We start from the raw sequence: 17,371 nt of genomic DNA on the forward strand, positions 1-17,371 counted from the left end.
TTTTCTTCTTGTCCCAGGCCATACTATGAGTAATTTCATTGAAATTTTGATATAAAAGTAAAATAAAATGTAAAATAAAATGGTCTCTTTGTTTCATACGAATATTGCAACAAAACAAAATTGCAGAACACACGAAACCGTGTGCACTAGTTTCTTGAAATTATGTGTTTTTCCCAAAAAACAAAGTTTCATGTCAAAATTCATTGAAATTACTCTTGTGTGGCCCCAGACCTTCTTTTAGTCGTTGATCAGACTAGCAAGGTTTCTTAAAACCAATTTCGTTAAAGTTTATTTTCAAGTTTCGTTAGTGTCCACACTCGTTAAGGTGAAATTTAAGAATTTTGCGTGTCCTCTTCATTTTACCATTCGCTTTTGTTGTGTTTCCCATACCAATAAAAACGAAAAAACATAGATAAACTAAAAAAACACAAAATAATTAGCATTCAAAATTAAATTAATATTAATAGTTAAATGTTCACTCTTTCATTAATCAAATGTTTTTTAAATCTTTTTATGCTTGTTTTTTAGTTAATGTTTGCTTGCGAAAATAAAAATGAAAGAAAATGGAAGAAAAAGAACTTGCAACGAATAACAAGAAGAGGCAACACAACAGACACAGAAAACCATGTATGTACATGGGATTCGCTACTTCATACCCCTCGCCTATAAATTTGAAGTCGCCATGTTGAAATCGTGCTAGTCTGTCTATCGACTTACTTAAGGGGTGTTTACACTAGCCATCAATCACATTTGAATTAGGTCGAACTTGGTCTTTAGTCTTTTACCAGATATGACTTAAGCAAGAATGCCTTAATGCAGTGAAATTACGTTTCCACATTGTCTGTGTGGGCAGAGATGGAATGTTTTTATTCCGTGTCATATGACATTGATGGCTAGTGTAAACACCCCTTTATCAAAAGAGAATTGGAGTAGAGTTGTATAGTTCATGAACGAACTAGTTCAGTTGAACGATTCATTGAAAAGAGCGTATGAACTATGTCAGCAAATATAGTTCATTATAGTTCAGTGAACTATGTTTGGTTGATGAACGATTACCAATTCTGTTTGTTGTGTGATCTAGTTCAGTACTACATACGTCGTGTAAAGTGTTACCAATACCTAAATGAGAACGGCTGACAAAGCAACTCAGTAATGGCGGCGTTAAGTCAAATGCGTCAGCCTTGTAATGATGAATCAGTTAAAAACAGTTTTTTGAGCGTTATTTCATACCGAGTGTACATCAAATTAAAAAATATGTCTTCAAAAACAAAAACCAGTTCAGTTTGGCTACACTTCAAGGAAGCTGGTTTCCAAAGAGCCACTTGCAACTATTGTTTGACAATAGTCGTTGAGCATTGCCGGAGGGTCTCATGGAATCTCGACCGGCACATGAAGATAAAACATCCCCTTATTCCATTGATACCTGAAAGGCAAGAGGCATGCTCATCTGCTCAAGCTGTGGAAACAACAAACATTGAATCTGGTTTGCAGAAAGATTTGCCACCAACAAGCTCACAAGTTAGAAGTCAACAGCAACATATAACGCAGTACATCCGGAGACCTGTGCCTGTTCGCAAAGTGGAGGAAATCGACAAACAAGATTTGAAAATGGTTGCTAAAGGACTACATGCGCTAAAATTAGTCGAAGAGCCGGAGTTTAAAAAACTAATACAGTCGGACCTCGATTATCCGTGATGGTCGGGACCGGAGGCATTACGGATAATCGATTTTCCCGGGTAATGGAGGCAATGCTTTTATGCAGTTTTTGAACATATTTTGATGTAAAAATGGCATAGTATCGTACAATAATATGAAAATCTGCAATTTTTTTTTTAAGTTTGTTACGGCAATCCACCAAAATTTTAAAAGATACTTAATATCATCATCATCAGTTTCATCTGAATTGACTTTGTTCCATGGCTTTTGTGATACCATAAATAAACAAATTGTGAAATACGGGAGAATGTCCCGTTTTTGTTTGTTTGCCTTTTGTTTGCTTAATAAAATTAATTGGAAAGTGTTCTTTTAATGCCGGGTAATGAAGTTTATAACGAAAAGTAGAGGAAATGGAACAAAGTCCATCATTTCTTTTCTATCACGGATAATGGAGATTCCCGGATAATCGATTCACGGATAATCGAGGTTCAACTGTACATTTAGTGTCCAATTGTCCCGGATATTCTTTACCAGCAAGGCATACCAAAGGTGTATACCGAACTTTTGGAAACCATTAAGGAGGAAGTACGATCGGCATCGGCAATATGTCTCACTGCCGATGGATGGACGTCAAAGACAAATGATAGCTATATGGCTGTGACCGCCCACTTCATTAGTGAGAATTGCATTTTGAAATCGCGCTTATTGTCCTGCGAGGAGTTTTCGCAAGACCACACTGCTGAAAATTTAAAAACCTCTTTGAAGGCCGTTATAAGAGACTTTGATATAGTTAACAAAATTGTGGCAGTTGTAAGCGACAATGCAAGCAATATTCAAGCAGCAATTCGCCTAGGAGAGTGGAAAAACATTGGATGATTTGCACATACCCTGAATTTAATTGTTGAAGAAATAAAAGATACTTTAGGGAAAGTGAAAAGCATTGTAAAGCATTTCCGTAGAAGCAGTAAGGATTTGAGAAAGCTAATCAGCAACCAAAAGCTTATGGGTCTTCCGTGATTTGAAATTAAAGCAGTCAGTTCCGACTCGCTGGAATTCCACCTTTGTGATGATTGAAAGAGTACTATTGCTCAAAGATGCAATTGTAACCACATTGTCCCTAATCCACCCAAGAATGCTTCCTCACTTAGATGAATGGGAGACAATTAATGAAGCTACCAAGATATTAAAGCCATTTTATGAAATAACTAAAGAAATATCTGCTGTAGTGGGATTCTGTAACTCATTTTTGCTGTTATCTATAATTGTCGGTAAAATTAAAATGCTTATAATTTCGATAATTAACGAAATTTTTCGGTATGTTAACGATGAACAAAAAGTTGTCGCTAGCCTCTACCGACACAAACAGTGATGCCAACTTTTCTTTATGTTTTTAGTCATAATTTTGAGATTTTATTTTACCGATTTTTGTCGGTAACAGCAAAAATGAGTTACAGAATCCCACTACTGAAAAGCATGTAACTCTGTCGAAAGTGACCGTTATGTGCAACATTTTGGAAAACTTCATAGCAAAACCCACTTCTACAAATCCCAAAATATGTGCAATGCTACAGATTATGGCGAAGGAGCTCAATTCACGCTTTGGAACCCTCGAGAAAAATCCTCTTTATGCTGAAAGCACGATTCTCGACCCGCATTTCAAAAGAAGAGGTTTCAAGAACAATTTACTCTACGAGAAGGCATTAACAAATTTACAAAGGACACTAAGCTCTATTGAGCTACCTTGCGATCGAGACCAAGCAGAACCTTCTGAACAACAATCTTCACCAACTGCGGGGGAATCTGATTTTTGGAACGATTTTGATCAGGAAACTAGTATATTAGTGCAATCTGAAAATAACACTGCAGCCAGTATAAGGGAGCTGGACAAATATTTAAACGAAGAATATATTGCCCGAAAAAAGGGTCCTCTTGAGTGGTGGAGTGAGAGAAAAAATGTATATCCTCGCGTATACGCACATGTTCTTAAAAGGCTTTGCATTGCAGCGACATCGGTTCCATGCGAGAGGATTTTTTCTGGTACAGGTCTAATCATACGTGATAGGCGAACTCTCTTTAAACCGGAGAAAGTATCTGCTCTAATTTTCCTACATAGTAATATGTAAACCAGAATAACATATGATGCTCTACAAATTTAATATTTAATATTTTATTTTGTGTACTTTATACAAATATGTCTGAATTATTTTTAATTTTTTATTTTAACCTATGTTTTTGTACCCTTATATAACTGAAACAAAACCGTACCTTCGTGTTCTTTAAGAACTAAATAAATATTCCACATCTGAAACATTATTTCTTTATATACAACTGGGAATAATGAAGTCTTATCAAGTATAAACTTTGAAGTATAATTTATAAAATTATTTTCTTAATTAGAAACAACACTTTTATCGAAACAAAGTTCCGCTCAGGATCTGCTTTATTATTTTTGTCATAAGTATTCTTTGAAGTCCCAATTACAATAATATACTTATCTTAAAAAGTCCATATTCCAACACCAGATAACATCTCAAAAATCAATAGTTTTGTGTGAAGCATTAGCTTTACAATGACATTTATTTTACTACAGTGGCTTACAAAAAACTTTACTTTTTGCATTATTAAAAAATTATACGATTTCGAGCCTTTATCTTAGCCAGGGCAAATTGAATAGGTAGTGGTGTCATTCCAGCTATTCAAATATGAAATGTCAAACCCCATTATAAACAAATTATTATTGTTATTTCCCCAACAAAATGAAGAAAATGTTGTCACAACATATTCCAAATATGTATGTCGATGCCACTACTTATTCAATTTTTAACATAAGTCTTATTATGACACAAATCAGTGCCTCAGTGACTGAAAAGTAAACAACATCACAAGCCCTCTGTCAGCAACAGGAAGCTTACTCGAGGATAATGTAGAAACTCATAGTCCTGATGGTAATGTCAACCAACGATTTGGCATTCGAATCCTTGCTACAGTCATCTTGTACTAAATCAAGTTGACATACCGATTTTCCCTTGTCACTGGCATACCTTTTATATTCCCTCAACCCATCTTTAACAAAATGGGACACAGAACAAAGTTGGAATCCATTTGCATTGATACACTTCGCAATGAATTCACCAACATATTAACCACATCTTGAGTACACCAGTTTTCTTCAATATAGCGGGAACGACCTCAATAAATTCTGTTAATCTACCTGGAAAAGATTTAGCTTATTTTATTTGAAATTCCTTCAAATTAAAATATTATTACCTTTTCTTTGCATGTTTTGATACAAATGTGCGGATACAAATGTTGTATTCATGTGCAAGCGAATGTAAACAAATGTAAAATGTAAACAAAACAATTCAGAGCCGTTGAACGATCTTGATTCGAAGAAAAATTGATTGTGAACTATGAACTAGATTGATGAACTAGTTCAATGAAAAGAGCTGAGCTGGAAGAGCCGATCTTCTATATGAACTAGATTGTACAACTCTAAATTGGAGTAGAGCGCTTTTACGAAATCCATTTACGAAATCCACTCGATTTCAACTGTCAATTCCTTTGCGTATACCTCAAATGAAAACTCATCTGAAATCAATTGTATTTCATTTGACGTTTAAGCGATGGAATTGACAGTTGAAATCGAGTGGATTTCGGAAATGTAAACATACTATAATTGAAGCTCACCATACTGATAAGTCCCGGTCCACACTAGCATGAATTTCATTAACAACTTTCATGAAATTAGGCGTTCTTAGATCGAATTCCCCACTACAGCAATTTTATGATCTTACTCTGTTATGGAACTCAATCTAGATTCTAGAAACGCATAATTTCATGAACTTTTTTAATGAAATTCACGCTAGTGTGGACCGGGACTAATTGACATACGTTTTTAACGGGAAATCATTATTTTTTACTTCAACAACGGTATACTAGATTGAAAACGAATTAACATCCATAGGGAATAATATGCGTTTAAATAAAACCTCTGTTCCTTTACGTTCAAGAATCTTCAAATTTTACTATTTTTTACTCGAAAAGCGTTCCTTTACTTCAGACACAATACAACTCAGCAGTTTACAACTTTTACTACTTTAGCCGGTTTTACCATTTTCAGAAGTAAAGGAACAGACCAAAAGTTTGTAGAGAATACTTTAAGAAGAATTAAAGTCCATAGTGAAGAATAGGCGAAACACATCCAACGTTTGGGTAAAGTTTGAACACTCACTGATGTAAAAGAAGTTTCTCTTGTCCCTTCGGGGGTATTTGTGGGAATAACCTTAATTTAACATCTTTCCTTTTTATAGTGGAACACCATTAGATTTTATGAAATTTGTGGAGAACACCTTGAAAACTACCACACACCATCCCCCTCCTACCATCATGGGCAATTGGTCAATTTTGGAAGCTGTTATTGATGGCAATCTAAATCAAGTACTGGTCAACAATTTGAATTTAGTCGATGATGTTGTACCCAAAACCCACAATGTTCAACCATATGTAATAAGAGCTCCAAAGATGTTTTTAAAGGGTGCCAGCATAGAAAATCTCCTCCCTGATTCAACAAGTGTGGTGAACAAAATTCCCATTGGCAAATGGATAAATGAAGCTGTTTACCTCTATGAAAATTATACCATTTATGGTACAACAACGTTAACATCTTTGAATGTTTTTAATGATTTACAAGTCATGGGAAAACTTAATAACATTACATTTAATGAAGACACCCTACTGCTGCAAGATCGTAAACAAATTTTACCCAAAAATTTACGTATTATGAGCCATTTGAAGGATGAGAAACGTTTCTTAACCAATAACATTGATAATTTATTTGTTGATTTTATTAATTCGGAATATATGCCAAGATTTGTGGAGAATTTAATACCCTGGTCCAAAGATATGGAAATCAAAAGTCATGTAGTTTTTAAGGAACCCATAAATGTGGATAAGTATTATGGTCCTGATTATACAACGCTACAAACACAAAGTAGTACTACCCCTACACGTTGGTATCGATCTTTAAATGATGATATTGAAGTCACTACAGAGCCGAACAATGTGGAAGAGAACTTGAAGAATTTCCAAAGATTTCAGATGATTGAAAATTATTTACAGAACATTACAAAAGGTTAGAAATCTTTGAGTATATTAAAATACCTTATAATTACACACAATTTTTTATTTATTTGTTTTTTTGCAGTTACAAATTATGCTTTGGATCATTTTGAAATTGTCCAAACTCTAGACACACCATCCTCAAAAGTCATGAATTTCCATTTCAATGACTCTTCGAATGTGGTTGATGTCTTGGCTTTATTGGATGATAGTTTACAGAGGATAAACTTCTATAAGTGGCATTCTGCTTCTAAGCAGTTTATAGAAAGTCTAGGTAAGTCTTCTGGAGTGACTTATTTGTTAAAAACAGGAATCTTAAGTCGCTAATCCTTGAAAAGATATCCTAAAAATCAGAGTTTTGTTTGTCCTTGAATACTTGTTCTTCGAAAATCTACTTTCTTATATTCCTCCTATAGTCCTATAGCCTTTCCGAGAGAAACGACGCTTCTATAGACCATTTCTGAAAGAAAGTGTGCTTCTATAGACCATTTCTGAAAGAAAGGGATCTTCTATAGAGCCTTTCTGAAAGAAAGGGTGCTTCTATAGAGCCTTTCTGAAAGAAAGGGTGCTTCTATAGAGCCCCTCTGAAAGAAATGGTGCTTCTATTCACCATTTCTGAAAGAAAATGTGCTTCTATAGGCCCTTTCTGAAAGAAAATGTGCTTCTATAGGTCGTTTCTGAAAGAAAATTTGCTTCTACAGGTCCTTCATGAAAGAAAATGTGCTTCTGTAGCCTTTTCTTAAAGAAAGGGTGATTCTATAGACTGAAGGCTGGCTTTCTGAAAAAGCATGGTGCTTCTATAGACCCTTTCTGAAAAAAGGGTGCTTATATTGACACTTTCTTAAAGGGTGCTTCTATATACCCTTTCTGAAAGAAATTGTGATCCTTAGACCCTTTCTCAAAGAAAGGAAGCTTCTATAGACACTTTCTGAAAGAAACGGTGCTTCTGTAGATCCTTTCTGATAGAAAAGGTGCTTCTATAGATCCTTTCTGAATGAAAGGGTACTTCTATAGACCCTGTCTGAAAGAAAGGGTGCTTCTATGTCCTTTCTAAAAGAAAGGGTGCTTCTATGTCCTCTCTGAAAGAAAGGGTGCTTCTATGTCCTTTCTGAAAGAAAATGTGCTTCTATAGGCCCTTTCTGAAAGAAAATGTGCTTCTATAGGTCGTTTCTGAAAGAAAATTTGCTTCTGTAGCCTTTTCTTAAAGAAAGGGTGCTTCTAAAGACCCTTTCTGAAAGAAAAGTAGCTTCTATAGAGACACTTTCCGAAAGAAAAGGTGCTTTCACTGACCCTTTCTAAAAGAAACGTTGCTTCTATTGACCCTTTCTGAAAGAAAAAGTGCTTCTATTGACAGTTTATTAAAGGGTGCTTCTATATACCCTTTCTGAAAGAAATTGTGCTTCTTTAGACCCTTTCTGAAAGAAAAAGTGCTTCTATTGACAGTTTATTAAAGGGTGCTTCTATATACCCTTTCTGAAAGAAATTGTGCTTCTTTAGACGCTTTCTCAAAGAAAGGTAGCTTCTATAGACCCTTTCTGAAAGAAAGGATGCTTCTATAGATCCTTTCTGAAAGAAAAGGTGCTTCTATAGATCCTTTCTGAAAGAAAGGGTGCTTCTATGTCCTTTCTGAAAGAAACTGTGCTTCTATAGGTCCTTTCTGAAAGAAAGTGTGCTTCTGCAGGTCCTTTCTGAAAGAAAGAGTACTTCTGTATACCCTTTCTAAAACAAAGAGTACTTCTATACACCCTTTCCGAAAGAAAGGATGCTTCTATAGATCCTCTCTGAAAGAAAAGGTGCTGCTATAGACCCTTTCTGAAAGAAAATGTGCTTCTATAGGTCCTTTCTAAAAGAAAATGTGCTTCTACAGGCCCTTTCTAAAAGAAAATGTGCTTCTATAGGTCCTTTCTGAAAGAAAATTTGCTTCTGTAGGTCCTTTCTGAAAGAAAGAGTACTTCTGTAGACCCTTTCTAAAACAAAGAGTACTTCTATACACCCTTTCTGAAAGAAAGGATGCTTCTATAGACCCTTTCTGAAAGAAAGTGTGCTGCTTTAGATACTTTATGAAAAAAGAGAGTTCCTCTATAGAAAGGGATCTCCTGTAGACACTTTCTGAAAGAAAGGGATCTCGTATAGACCCTTTCTGAAAAAAGGTTGCGTATATCCTTTCTGAAAGAAAGACTGTTTCTATAGTATATCCTTTCTGTTAGAAAGGCTGCTTCTGTGGACCCTTTCTGATAGAACGGTTGCTTCTGTAGACCCTTTCTGAAAGAAAGCTGCTTCTATAGACTGAAAGCTGGCTTTCTGAAAGAAAGGGTGCTTCTATTGACATTTTCTGAAAGAAAGGGTGCTTCTATTGACATTTTCTGAAAGAAAGGGTGCTTCTATTGACATTTTCTGAAAGAAAGGGTGCTTCTATTGACATTTTCTGAAAGAAAGGGTGCTTCTATTGACATTTTCTGAAAGAAAGGGTGCTTCTATTGACATTTTCTGAAAGAAAGGGTGCTTCTATTGACAATTTGTGATAGAAAGGGCACTTCTCTAAACATTTGTAATAGAAAGGGCACTTCTCTAAACATTTGTAATAGAAAGGGCACTTCTCTAAACATTTCTAATAGAAAGGGCACTTCTCTAAACATTTGTAATAGAAAGGGCACTTCTCTAAACATTTGTAATAGAAAGGGCACTTCTCTAAACCCTTTCTGAAAGAAAAATATCTCCTATAGACCCTTTCTGAAAGAAAGGGTGTTTCTGTAGATTAGCTCTTTATGTAACTTTCCATCCTCACTTTTAACTGATCCAAGATATGGGACATACTTTTTATAACTCGGAAAATTCCTTTAAAATATTTACTCAAACGTTTAATGGTTCCTCTTAATGCCCTTCATTTCTCAATGTACCTGCAGACTATTCTTATTGTTGTTTTTGTTGTGAAATTCCTTTAAAGTTTAAACTACCCTGACGACATATGCCTGCCACAGCTAGCATTTCAATAACCACCCCTTAATGGCGTTAAAAGATCGTTGTAAAACAAACATTTGTTGTTTTGCAGCTGTTGCTCTCATATGGTTTTCCCGCTCTTTTTGAATTGCAGCATGTCTTCTTGTTTTGTGTACTCAAACAAATCTTGAAATATTTTGTCATAATCACTTTTATTATTATTGTTTGTGTGTTTTAAAAATGGTTAGCCTTATTAACTAAACATGAGGATTAATTTAGGGGAAATACTTTAGTGGGTTTGGGATAGTCATCTACATTGTACGTGGTAACAGAACAGAAAACAGTAATAAAATCAAGGAATAAAATTCGAAAAAAACACATAAAATAATGGAAAGAAACAAGAGCACACAAGGGTGGGAGGACATGGCGCGCAAATAAAAAAGTGACAATTCTTAACATATATTTTGTTTCTCAACTATTAAGACTTATTTAAATTTGTTTTTAAAACTCTACTGATCCAATTCTTCACTTTGTACATCTAAAATGGCTCTTAGAATTCCAACTTCAAGTTTTGCAGCCGAACGTGGGCGCAAACGATTCATAACGTTGGCCACATACAAACCCAATGCCTCGTGACGTGATGAATTGCAAAGATTCTTGAAGAATGTTGGTGGCAAAGAATTATCAAAGTTGCCCAGATTGATAATTTCTGAGGTGTTGGGTACCTTGCCAGCTATGGTTGCGCCATTGACAGCATTATTGGAATCAAAAATAATATCATTACGGAAATCAATATCTTCAATGCGTGGTGAAAAGCCATTTGTGGATGTGGTGGAGGCCACAGTGGCAGCAGTGGAAGATGAGGGTCCTCCCGCCCCGGCATTAGTGTTGATAATGCCATTTACAAGATTTCCAGAAGGGTTTGCTGGTATGGTAATGACGTTGATGCCTGGAGGAGTAGTTCCAGAATTGTTTTGCTGACGTTGTTGTTGTTCTTGACAATCTTGTTTCAGTTGTAATAACTGGGCAGTGGTGGTATGCTGCTGTTGTTGAGCTTGGGGTGATGATTTTGCCGAAGACGAAGTTGGCGAACCTTTTGTTGATTGAGGTGTGTGCTGTTGATTCATTCTTTTGTTTTGTGGTGTTGTGGGCTCTGTGGAAAGCTTGCGTTTCAAAGATTCCGATAATTGTATGGTCTTTCCGACTTCCAAACCATGCATGGCACCAGCATTGGCAGCAGAACGAGCTATAAAAAAAAGAGGAAGAGAAATATTTTTTTGAAGTATTCTTATTCCGAAAAAGGATTTGGGAGGTATTAGATAGTGTCATGTGTTAATAGACTCTGATGAACAAAGGTTTATTGTTTTTCTGAAAGAAAATATTCTACAAGCCCTTTCTAAAAGAAAGGGTGCTTCTATAGACGCTTTCTGAAAGAAATGATGCTTATATAGACACCTTCTGAGGAAGGGCTGCTTATATAGACACCTTCTGAAAAAAGGCTGCTTATATGAACTGTTTGTTAAAAAAGCTGCTATATGAACTCTTTCTGAAAGAAAGGGTGCTTCTGTAGGCCTTTTCTGAAAGAAAGAGTACTTCTATAGACCCTTTCTGAAAGAAAAGGTTCTTCTAAAGGCCCTTGATGCTTCTATTGACTCTTCTTGAAAGAAAAGAGTCCTTATAGGAAGAGCCTACATATATTTATCTTCTTTAATAGAAACCATTGATGGTGCTGCCATTTGAGCTATATTGTAGACTTTAGGCAAACACATTTTCAAGGGTTAGTTTTGGCTTGAAGTTCAGTTTAGGAACATTCTCCCTATGCAATTCTAACTTTAATAAAACTTTGTAACATTAATAAATGGCACAAAACCATGTGGTGGGATGTTTTTAAGTTTAACTTTTGCCACGGAAGAGTATCAAGTAATTCGCAACTGCCGGAAAGCGTTCCTATGTACTGACATGTACCCTTAATACCAATGAAGACTATTAAATTCCTCGCTTACCTTGTTGAGTTTTAATAATTGAGCGTCCTTGTTGATTAGCCGGAGTCACGGCGCTGGTCTTCTTCATGGTAATGCCTTTCTTCTGTAAAGCAGCTGCTGTCACAGAAGTTGGAGTGGTTGCAACATTCGGTTTTGTAGTTGGAACTGTGGCCATTGAATTTAATAGCTTGGCACCAGCACCAGCATTGGGTCGAATATTCTCTGAACCAGGCGAGGAGCTACTGGTGGGTGTTGTCTGTTGTTTATTGGTCACACTTTTATTATTCAATGGTTTTTGGTCTTCTGATTTATCTGGTGATGTGGTGGTGTTGTAGCTTTGATTTGATTTATTGGGACTTTCGGCTTCTGAACCTGATTCACCAGAATTGTGGGCTCCTTGATGGCCACCACCATCTTCCTCTTCCTGTACCTCCAACATTTCGTATTCTTCATCCTCTTCCATGGGTGTATTGGCTTCCCTACAATAAACAAAACGCAAACACATGCATATCTATAGTTTTCATGTTTCCTTTTATTGACTTACTCTTCCTTTACTGGCGTTTCCGGCTTGGTTTCCACTTTTTTGTGTATTTTGTCCATAACAGCAAATAATTTCCATGCTGATGATTCTTTCAATTTTTCTTGGTCATATTTTTTCTGCAGTACTTTGAATATGGAACGAGATTCATGAACTGAAATATACAAAAAAGCAACAATAATTATTAAAAATCTTTTGTTTATGTTAAAGTAGCGTCACCCCGCCACACTCATTTTTGATGTGCTGCGAACTTACCCGACAAATTGCTATTTTTTCCCACTCTTGCCCATGCATCGTCAATTTCTTTTTTTGTGGCGCCTTGATAATTTGGATGCAAAACAACTTCATTGGCAATATCGGCCAAAATCTTGTCCAACTGTATAGGCATTTTAGAAAATTTGGTTAATTCTTTTATCTATGATGATACAATTTTTGTGAATAATTTTCTATTTCTTGCGACGCCTTAATTTCTTTTTTCTTATTAATTCCTCTAAAACAAAATGCACTTTCCGCTTGCAAAAATTGTTCTGTTGGTTGGCTTTGCTTCGACTTTTTTCTTTTCTCTTTCCTTACTTTTTTCGCGGCACCAAAAAAATCAAGTAACCAAAAAACAGGGCTGGCAACATACGTTAATGGTTACTTTTTACAAATATCAATGCACTATTGTGAATTATTTTTAACTGCTGACAAGTTTGAAAACGAAAATGAGGTTTTGTTAAAGAAAAAAGAAATAAAAGGAAAATAATAGTCTCTAATACAATTATTCAAAGAAATTATAACAACCAATAAAGCTAAAATGGAGCTTTGAAATGTATATCGATGTTAGCATAAAATCACATAAACTTCTTGGTGTTCCAAAATGCTATTGTGAATGACTGTTTTATAGTGCGGTTACACTACAGTTTTTTTGCCGGGTTTAACCCACTTTGAGATGATTTATTTGACGTTTGCACTATGGAATTGACATTTTAAATCCAAACCCACTGGGTTAATCCGGTTAAGTGTAACCGGGGTATTATATTACATCATGACACAATTGCCCAGTAGTGGGATTCTCTAACGCATTTTTTGCTTACCGACAAAAATCGGTCACATTAAAACGCAAAATTATGAATGAAAAGTATGATAAAAGTTGACAACACCGTTGCTATCGGTAGGACTCAGCGACAACTTTACTTTGGTTGCTAACTTACCGACAAATTTCGTTAATTACAGAAATTTTAAATACGTTAGAGAATCCCACTACAGGTAGTGGTATCACAGCTGTTCGTATATGAAAAGTCAAATCCCTTTATAAAAAAAATTATTTTTGTTGTAATTTCCTCAACAACATGAAGAAAGTTTTGACAGAACATATTGTTACGAATGTAACTGATAGGTTTAAGTTAGTTTGATTTCCGTTAATTTAAAAATTTGAATTGTAACGTAAAGTTTTTATTACGCAGTTACTTTATTTAAGCAACAACAACTACCATGTAGAACTCTCTTCATTATTCTAGACGTTCTTTACCTTTCATTAATGTGCTTTTGTTTTGATTTGCCATAATCATGAAATTATCGTTTAGTTTGTTACTTCTTTATTTCTTACATTTGTTTGTTGTTGTAATTACGTCATTACTGTGTTTGTCCACTGTATTGATCTTTCCTTATGTATGCGAGTTTGGTTGTTCGCTTACTAGGCGTTTACACCAGACAGTTTGTCTTCAAATACAACTCTGATTTACTAACACATGCATACATTTGTCGTTTGTCTCTCAGCTGTCCATCAGTTTTTCACAGACAGCCGGGTTGACAAATTTTTGACATTTTTGAAAAAGAAGTGAGATGATAATTCAAATGTGCTGAAAACAAAAGAATATGTACAAAACAAAATATGTGAACGGAAAACAAAAAGAAATCGGTGATTTTCATTCATAATTTTATAACTGTTTTCGCAGTTGTTTGGACGCCTACGTCACACAGGCAAGTTGTGGGATTTTGACAATCAATACATGAAGTCAACTGTCCTGTCATTTGTAAACACAGGGTTAGTGCGAATGTGCGTCTGTGTGTTCGTTGTACAGATTCGAGGTGTTGCCATATGTTCTAGATATTTCTCGAACAGGGAGACTTTGGGGTATAAATACAGGGGAACTGGCAATGACGAGTGATTTGTGTTTTAAGCGTTGAACTGAACAGATCGGTAAAAGAATAGCTGCGTGCTAACTAGAGACTTGCTGTGTGCTTAGTAATTAAAGTCGGTTACGAATAAGTGTAATAAAGTAAATAAAGCATTGTAGAAACGTAATCTAAAACGAACCCTGTTTTATTTGATACAAATAGTACTGGGGAATAAAACAACGTCTACACGGAGATTAGTTGAACCTAATTCCGTAACAATATTGAAAATTTTACGATACCATGTAACAGGTTACACTTAACCGGATTAACCCAGTGGGTTTGGGTTTCAAATGTCAATTCCATAGCGCAAACGTCAAATAAATCCTCATGAAGTGGGATAACCCGGTAAAAAGCTCTAGTGTAACGTGCTATTACATTTAATAACGTTGTTTTGCGAACGTTTTAGCGCGAATTAAACGGCGTTTAAGGGGATTTATTTGACATCACGATAATGGACACTTGTCTAAACGTATTTTTAAATATGTATCCTGAAGGTAGAAACAGAATGTGTGTTCGTTTACTCAAAATTTGTACAAATTGTTACTGTACGTTGTTCGTTTACTCTACAGTACAATGCAAAAGACCTTAGTCGGTTGCAAGAAGTTACTGGACTTGTACAAATTATTGAGTAAACGAACACACCTATTTCGTTGACAGCATCATTGTTGTAATATGAGCTTTGTTCCAGAACTAAAAAGTTTTTACAATTTTTACGACATTTACACACCCGGAAAACCCGTTCCCGTACACAAAAAAGTTCTAAAATGTTCATTTCTCTTTAAACAAAAATGGCGCTGAATGACGCTCTTCACTGATGGGCAGAAATGCTCTGCCTCACACACAAAAGTGTAAAAAATACATGAGTCTCTCGCAATTTGCCCATCAGTGCTTTAAAAACTTTTTACTCGACAAATTTGAGCTTGTAAAAATAGTAACATGGATGCCTGTGTCTGATTGGCTGGTACGCCGACTTTGACATTTGTGCCAGCTTTTTTGACGTTTACTCCATTTTTGCATTCCCGAACTTTCTGAAAAAAACTTTTGTGTGACAACAATTTTTCTCTCTCTCTGTTACGAGTTTTACTATTAAAAAGTACAGGAACAAAGCTAATGAATATTTCTGTCTGGTTACTAGGCGTTTACACCAGACAGTTTGTCTTCAAATACAACTCTGATTTACTAACACATACATACATTTGTCTCCCAGCTGTCCATCATTTTTTCACAGATAGTAGGGAAGACAAATTTTTGGCATTTTTGTAAAAATAAGTGAGATAATCAGCCCTATTCTGAACATTCCCATGGGAACGAAATTTCCCATTCCCATGTTTTCCATATTCAACGACGACGCACACTAGTCGAAACCACTGATCTAGCGGCGCGAAAGTCAAAAAATCGAACTATAAAATTGCGAAATATTTTCCATTGTATCGATTACAGACACTTTGCTGACAAAGATTTTGTTTTTTCATTTTTGTTGTTGTAGATATTTACTCAGTTATTCACTATCAAATACCAGAGTTTTTGTTGCATCAGATTTTAAAAAATTGTTGCAAAAAAATTAACTTCATATTTGTTTAAATGTTAAATAAATTCGTAATGAAAATGGACAAGATATATTTTTAATTAATAGCAGGAGTGTGATTTAAATTGTAAAAATTAGTTTGCGGTCTGGAGGTACTTACTTATATAACAATAAATTTTCAATAAATGCAATTTTTAGTGTTTTTATGGGTTGTACGCGCTTGTTCCATAGAGTGCATCTTGTAAACTTGGCCGAACTTAGGTCCGATTATTTTTTGGGGAATGAAATTGGACTCTATGGATACTGAATAACCACATTCGGGCTGCAAATATTTGCAAATCTTTTGATGGTAATTTGCTACGAAATTGTGGCTTAAATCCTCAAAATACCGAAAATCCGAAGGTACCGTTATATGGGGGCTATATCAAAACATTAGCCGATGTTGTTCATATTTGGCCCATTATTACCAATAGGTACAAGCTGAGTTTGTGCAAAATTTCAGTGACGTATCTCAATTCGTTTGCAAGTTATGAATTTCGCGCCGCTAGATCAGTGCTTTCGACCACCGTGCGACGTGGGAACAGCAAACGATGTTACACCAGTTACACCAAATTATTATAGCATACTTTTGGGGGCTGTAATTATGTTTTGTAATACAAAATGCCTATTTGCATTGAAATCGCGGTTTTTGAATTAGATTAGCAAAGCACAACTCACTTAATTCAACAACCGTGCATTGATTTATGGAATTTTTAAGTGAATGGAGTCAACGATGTGTGGTGTTGTTCTAATAAGCACATTTTCTTCAGAATTTGCGAATTGGTGTAAGCATTTTTTTAATTAGTAGGCAAACATAAGTTTTGTGTATAAATTAATAGGAACTTTTTAAGTTTGCAAAATTGTATGTTGATTCGGAATAATTTTAGTTAGGGGTTTAACGCGTATATCGCTAGTTTTACTTATTCCTAATGATCGCTAGAACTCGTATTTTGCATACTTTTAAAATAAATTCGGATATTTTTCTCGATTATTACATATTTCAGAAGACGTATGTCAAAAAAAAAATAAATTAAATACGTTTTTGATTGAATCTAAAACTAAAACACATGCCCTTGCAAAATTTCAAGCTTCTACTTTCAAAAATAACGATCTTATTCAAGAAAAGGCATTTCGGAAAATGGAATAGCATTGCAATAATTTGGCATATATGTATGTACGTTTGTGTGATCGTTGTCGTGTCGTTGAATGAATAAAAGTTGTAATGATTGTATACATATATTATGGTTATTTTCCAATATATTGTAATAATTATTGCCAAAAATTCTTTTGAAATTGATTTGTTTCTACTTGCTGTGCTGCGTTAATAGAATCAATCATGACTCTTCTCGTATTTCAATACATATGGTCTGTTCCAGAACTGCAAAAATCTACTAATTTTTACTACTTTTTTTTTTG

General features: G+C 35.2%; 2 protein-coding genes across 2 annotated transcripts in view; one reads left to right on the plus strand and one right to left on the minus strand.

Annotated features, from left to right (window-relative positions):
• clos (closca) overlaps positions 1-17,371 on the plus strand; it is a 50,608-nt gene that overhangs the window by 30,038 nt on the left and 3,199 nt on the right. Inside the window, exons 11-12 of the mRNA XM_073955437.1 lie at positions 5,967-6,787; positions 6,860-7,048. Of these exons, the coding sequence (XP_073811538.1) occupies positions 5,967-6,787; positions 6,860-7,048 (1,010 nt within the window). The remainder of the gene's footprint in view (positions 1-5,966; positions 6,788-6,859; positions 7,049-17,371) is intronic.
• On the minus strand, positions 9,907-12,836 carry Map60 (Microtubule-associated protein 60). The gene is made up of 4 exons (XM_073955439.1): positions 12,487-12,836; positions 12,238-12,385; positions 11,715-12,172; positions 9,907-10,957 (listed from the first exon to the last, which is right to left on the minus strand). The coding sequence occupies exons 1-4, from the start codon at positions 12,617-12,619 to the stop codon at positions 10,221-10,223; spliced, it is 1,476 nt and encodes a 491-aa protein (XP_073811540.1). The 5' UTR covers positions 12,620-12,836; the 3' UTR covers positions 9,907-10,220.

Source organism: Musca autumnalis, unplaced genomic scaffold, assembly GCF_047663935.1.
Source record: "Musca autumnalis isolate F117 unplaced genomic scaffold, ASM4766393v1 scaffold_5, whole genome shotgun sequence".
NCBI lineage: Eukaryota > Metazoa > Arthropoda > Insecta > Diptera > Muscidae > Musca > Musca autumnalis.